Consider the following 5,832-nt stretch of genomic DNA (forward strand, 5'->3'; position numbering starts at 1 on the left):
CTTCTCTGACCCCCGGGAGGTCTGCGGGAAGGCGGTCGGCAGGGCTCGCAGGGAGCGGCCCCCCGGGCCCGCAGGGCGCCCGCTGCGGGCGGGACACGGGCAGTGCAGCTTGTACCCGGCCGACCTCCGCGGGGGCGCGATCCCACCTGCATCCTGTCCGCTTGCTGCCCGCCAGGCCCTGTCGGGCCTCTGCTGTCTCTGGCTGTGCCCGCTGGGCGCACGACGGGCGCCGTTGGCGGTGTCCCCACAGACCCGCGCCGTGCGGCCACCACTGCACCATTTCCTGCTGCCCTGGCCGGCCTGCGCAGCTGCCACTCTCCTCCTCTGGGAAGCAAACCTGCACCAGAGGGCGTCTTAAGAGAGGTCACGGCCACCTTGCCTTTCATTCCAGAAGCGACCCAATCCTGTTTGAAGACGGTTAGCTCCCCAGACGCTATTAAACTAAGTTTTGGGTGGCCTTTTGTCAGAAAACTTTTAATCACACAGAATTTAGCTTCTAATCGGCCAGACATTTAAACCGCGTGGAGTAAAACCTTCCGTTTTTAACATCCACTCTGGTGTTTGCTGGAAATTTGCCACCGAATTTAGGCTCAAGTTGAAGGTTACCAGGATTTATCATTGTTTCCCCAGGATGTTTAACTCTCAGGGGTTCCTTTTCTTTCATTTAAGATACTTTAAAAAAAATTATTGTAAGCGCTTTGGCCGTTTAGTTTAAGAAATTTGTTTTAGCTCAAACGATTTTGTAATCCAGAAATATTTCTGATAAGGGAAGGGGGGCGTAGGAGATAGAAAGCAGCTGTGTACTAGGAAATAATAAGTATCATGCAAAAATATCACAGCTAATCGATGTCCTTTACGAGTGGAAATATCTATGTTTAATTGCTTTAAAAATGTGGGGTGGAAAACACATTTATACACCGTGATAACAAACCTGTACAGATAATTTCTGAACAATAGAAAATAAGTGCTGAAAACCTGTTTTCTTTATGATTGAAATAATTGTTCCAAAACTGTGATACCATCTACCCAAATATCACATTGCCCCATCTGCTACTACTTGAAGAGAAATAGTCACCAATTGAATGCATTAAGATTTATCCTTAATAAACAGAAAATTGCATAGCTTTTTATATTGTTGTACATCCTCAAATGCATCTTCCAATATCACTGGTTAGTTTAGTGATATTCTTGTTATTTTCAATTTTCAGAGATACATAAGATAAATTTTCCAATAATTATAAACACATCATTTTACTCATCTGATTTTAATAACATGCATTTTTATAATTACTGTACAACCAAAATAGACATTGAGTTATGCTGTGTGCATGTCTTTATTCAACAGTATATTCTTAGACACCTTGTTCAAACAAATTAAGTGAATTTCAAAGAAAAGAAAACAAGAAAAAAATCCTGCCAGTAGAAACAGAATCACAGTGCCTTACAGACAAAAGGAAAGGAAAAGAAGTTCTCATACGAAAAGAGATTTATTATTACATAGAAAATTCTCACAATAGTTGAAACACACTTCAGAAACTAGTAAACACCTTAGATAGAGTTGTGCCAATTACTCAAGCCCACAAGCATCTGCTTTGTCTTAATTAGACGGGGGAGGTGAATGACCACTGTTTATTTTCATTTTCCTCATTAATTATGAAAAACTGCATTTAATTCATCTTGCATGGTGAGAGATTGGCTGCGCAGATGTAAGTCGTAAGGGAAGTGGCTGTCGGTGGGCAACCTGAACATGGCACCCTGCCCAAGGGGACCCCTGGGTGGCACTGCACAGTAATGCATGCCGTAATTGTAATTTTTGCCATAGTCCAAGGTTTCTTCTTGCTTCAGGGAAAATATCCCATTATAGTTAATTGGGGGAGGACTTAAGGGACCTTCAAACTGAGGGCTGGCACACTCAGGGGAAGTACTTTCATAGAAGGATTCATACGCACTGCAATAATTGTAGGGTTTCATGGACTTGGAATTATCAAGAGTCCCATGCCCTGGGGGAGTGGCGAGCTCAGGGCTGTGGTAGGGTGGGTAGAAGGTGGAGTAGGGCGACCTGGTGTGGTGTGCAGCCTCCCCACCCTGACCCATCAGGAAACTCCTGGCGTTGAGCTGCAAGCAGCCTGCCACCAAGTTTGTAGTTGGTTGGGAAAGACCTTTGCACAAGTTTTGGACGAACGTGAGCAGATCCGGTCTCTTGCCGATTCTCAGAATTTCAGAAAGTGCCCAGATGTAGTTTTTGGCCAGTCGTAAAGTTTCTATTTTGGACAGTTTTTGGGTTTTAGAATAGCAGGGGACCACTTTTCGTAAATTGTCCAGAGCATCGTTGAGGCCGTGCATCCTGTTCCTCTCCCGAGCGTTAGCTTCCTGTCTCCTGAACTTGACCCTTTCCAGTCGGAGCTTGGTGGTCTTTTTTTTCCTAAGACCCCTCCTTCTGGGCAGCCCGTTTTCATCCTCCTCTTCTCTGTCTTCCTCCTCTTCTTCTTTCTCAGTTTCTTCTCCAGGGGCCCTTTTGATGCTCTTTCCTCGAAGGACAATTTGTTTGGAAAAGCTTTCTGGTTTCTTAATTTGCTTCTGGTCCTCACATTCTCTAGAAAACTTTCTGCACATCTGGGATTCTGGCATTACAACAGACTCATCAAACGGTAGTGTTAACATGGTTCTCTAATCTTAAATTACCTGAAAAAATGCCAGCACAATATTTAAAGCGTTTTCATTTTTAAAGTTTATACACTTAAAACATATTTGACGACACTCAGATTACTACAAGAACACATGAAAAAGACTGATTCTAGGGCTAGTTTTTTTTTGGCATTAAATAAAATTTTGAGTTTGTGCAGACTAGTAATTATAAGAACATTGATGCATGCATGCAATGGGATTAATTTATACAAGGAAATTATCAAAAGAAAATAAAATTGCAAGCATTTAGTATAATCCCACTACCATCTCCATTTCTCTTTGATTTGAAACTGGATTTTAATACATGGAAAGGATTGTGCAATTCAAGCAAATGCAAAGCATGATATAGCAATGCAGAATTTCATTAATTCCAATTCCCCTGAGAACAAAATAGAACAGAAACCAGTTTATAAAATGAAAAGTGCTATTTTTCCATCAGCTAGCAAATTTGTGGGGATTTTTAGAGAAAAAAAAAATCCCTAACTTTATATACTATTCTCATATAGCTCTGTGAATTTAGATAAATGGTGATTAAAATATACAGATTTAAAGGAAATATTAATCAGATGAGTTTTAAAACTGATTTTTTTTCCTGATCAGAAAAGAATTAGGTAAAAGAGCACTATTTTCCCAGCCTTCAAAAAAGAAAAGGGATTAGGCTAATTTGGAAAAAAAAATACAAGTAAATGAAAAAATAAAATATCATTGGCAATTTTCTAAATCAAAGGAAATGATGAGGCTGCTCTTACATTTAAGATTTTCTCAAATGTAATTGTCTGTTTACTGCTGTCCAAATCACCCTGGACAAAAAACACTCTCGTACTGTTTTTGTTCTACGAGCCACAGAAGTCTCCCTCTAGCTAATATCTGACGGGAACGGTCCAAGGATTCTGACTGCAATTGTGCACGTGTGTTCAGAATCCCAAATGAAAGGGGAAAATAATTTGTGTTTCAAATGCATTTTTGGTTTTTGTTGGGTGAAGCAGAAAGTATTTCCATCGAAAGTCTTCAAACAAATAGGCACATTAAAACAGAGACTTTTCAATGTAACAATCTCCAGCCCTCTCAGCACACCACACACACACACACACACACATACACACACACACACACACACAAACTCTCAGTAATGTCCACATACTTGCAGTGTTACATAATAGCAGTGAAAGTATGTGATAATTACATCATAAGAATGAAATATGATAAGAAGTTATAGATGGCAAAGAGCATACAAATACTCTAAGACAGTGATACTGTATCTTTAAATACTTGCATGCAAAGCCAGCATCAATTGAAGTATATCTTTATTTATATTACCTTAGGTTTTAATTTCATTCAATAATCAGTTTTCATTTTGGGTCTTCCAAATCTTTTCAGGCTGAGTGTCGCATCGTCTCCTGGAGCCTCTAGATCTGTGTATATCTGCACTATCTCATTGATCTCTAAAAAGTGACATTGATGCCAACTGCCAGAGCTGGTACCCATGCCATCTGCTAGTGACGTCACAGGGCAGAGAGAGCCATGTGATCCTCTCTCTTGGGACCTTCATTCTGCACTGATCATCTGGCATCCCTGTAAGTGGGTACCAGCATTCATGCATCAACACAGAAGGTTAGACTGATAGGAAAAAAATCTGCACCAGCATTTCACATACAGTAGGTGCGTTTCTCCTCGAGCTGCTCCGGTTTCACTGGCAATCTGTAGAAAGACTGAGCTAGTGCTCAGTTTTGCCCTGCCAACGGTGCAACTGTTAGGTAGTCGTTAATATTCCATTCATTTGCAAGGTGGGCTTTTGTGTGAATGAGAGGTTTTTGTTGTTGTTGATGATGTTGTTTTGGAAAGATCACCATCTCCTTTGTGCACCTGGGTACCCAGGGAAAGAGAGCCGTAAAAAGGAGCTGGAAGCTGGTCTTGGGTGCATAACCAAACTAAGATTAGTGTCAGCAAACAGGAGTCAGCAAAGGGCTTCTGTTTCCTTGTTTTGTTTCATGGCATGGAACTTGTGGGTGTGTGTCTGTGCATTTTCTTAATATGTAGGATCTCTGCACTTCTTAGGACTTTGAAATAAAAGGACAGTTTTTCTACTGAGGTTTGTGGAAGACATTCTCCCATGTCCCCCTTCCTCCAATTGCCGGTATCTTTCAACAACTTTTCAGAGAGACTACGTGTGTGTGTGTGTGTGTGTGTGTGTGTGTGTGTGTGTAATACATAGATACTGCGAGTCCACTGTTAAGGATTTCAAACTATACAGTTATGTCCTCCACTGAAAGTCACTAACTTCACTCTTTTATTATCTCCCTCTCTCCCAGCATTAACTTGCTTCTTCCTTCTCATTTAATTTAAGACACAATAAACATAAAAATTATCACTTAGGTTTCTGTCTTTCTCTCCCTAGCATTCTGCTGAGTATTTTAATCAAAGATTAGCTTTCCTGTGTTTTTGGAGCTTCCAGATTTTTTTCTTTCTCCTAAAAATCTCCCCCTATTTCTTTTTAATAGAACAACATCCAGTTAAACATCTTCCTATGTTAGTATCCAATTGCTTGTCCCTACCACATTTATTACATGTTGTCTTTTTTTCACCCCTTACCCCCGTTCAGTTTCTTTTTAACAAAAGCAGGGTACAAACAGTTAAGTCAAGCTGCTCAGCCTTACTGAGAAGAGGGAGTGTGGAGCCAGAGGCAAACTCCACCTTCCTCTCCTGTACTCCTCTGCTTCTCCCCTCCACCCCACCAAAAGGACATTTTATTTCAGGAATGCTTGTCAGTAAAGTAAAAAGTGAACTTTAAAAAAATAAAAGTTTAAAGATAAACAAATAAACACAACCTTTGTTGTTTGACAACTGAGTAATCTCCTCTAAAGTGAGAGAGTATGCTTTTGGAATTAGACTAATCCTTGGCAGGCTGCAACTGTTGAATCTGTGTTAGCATTCCCCTTATAAATCCCAGTTTTGAAAGGTTTAGAATTCTGCTGCTTTAATGCATTTTGGATCCAAATTGGCACCAAGGGCTTCAAACCAAATTCAGTTTTGCTCCTCTCATTTCACACTCATTTCTACCTCCTTAAAAAGTTACTTTTCCAGCATAGTTCTAGAAAAGATGCGGGGTTGGGGTGGGCAAAAAGGAAAATCATGCTAGGTGAAGGTGGA

At 40.7% G+C, this 5,832-nt stretch overlaps 1 protein-coding gene across 2 annotated transcripts; it reads right to left on the minus strand.

Annotated features, from left to right (window-relative positions):
• Nucleotides 1-938: 938 nt before the first annotated feature.
• Neurod6 (neuronal differentiation 6) lies at nucleotides 939-4,123 on the minus strand. 2 transcript variants are annotated; one of them, XM_047562307.1, is made up of 2 exons: nucleotides 4,003-4,123; nucleotides 939-2,682 (listed from the first exon to the last, which is right to left on the minus strand). In XM_047562307.1, exon 2 carries the CDS (start codon nucleotides 2,659-2,661, stop codon nucleotides 1,648-1,650), a length of 1,014 nt encoding a protein of 337 aa, XP_047418263.1. In that variant the 5' UTR covers nucleotides 2,662-2,682; nucleotides 4,003-4,123; the 3' UTR covers nucleotides 939-1,647. The 2 variants fall into 2 exon arrangements, with proteins under 2 accessions (XP_047418263.1, XP_047418265.1); XM_047562309.1 differs by having other exon boundaries at nucleotides 939-2,621; nucleotides 4,003-4,057.
• Nucleotides 4,124-5,832: the final 1,709 nt, after the last annotated feature.

Source organism: Sciurus carolinensis, chromosome 8, assembly GCF_902686445.1.
Source record: "Sciurus carolinensis chromosome 8, mSciCar1.2, whole genome shotgun sequence".
Taxonomy (NCBI): Eukaryota; Metazoa; Chordata; class Mammalia; order Rodentia; family Sciuridae; genus Sciurus; species Sciurus carolinensis.

Bases quoted from the DNA above. Each gene is read 5' to 3' on its own strand.
- Neurod6 (XM_047562307.1), bottom strand. From the start codon at position 2,661: ATGTTAACACTACCGTTTGATGAGTCTGTTGTAATGCCAGAATCCCAG.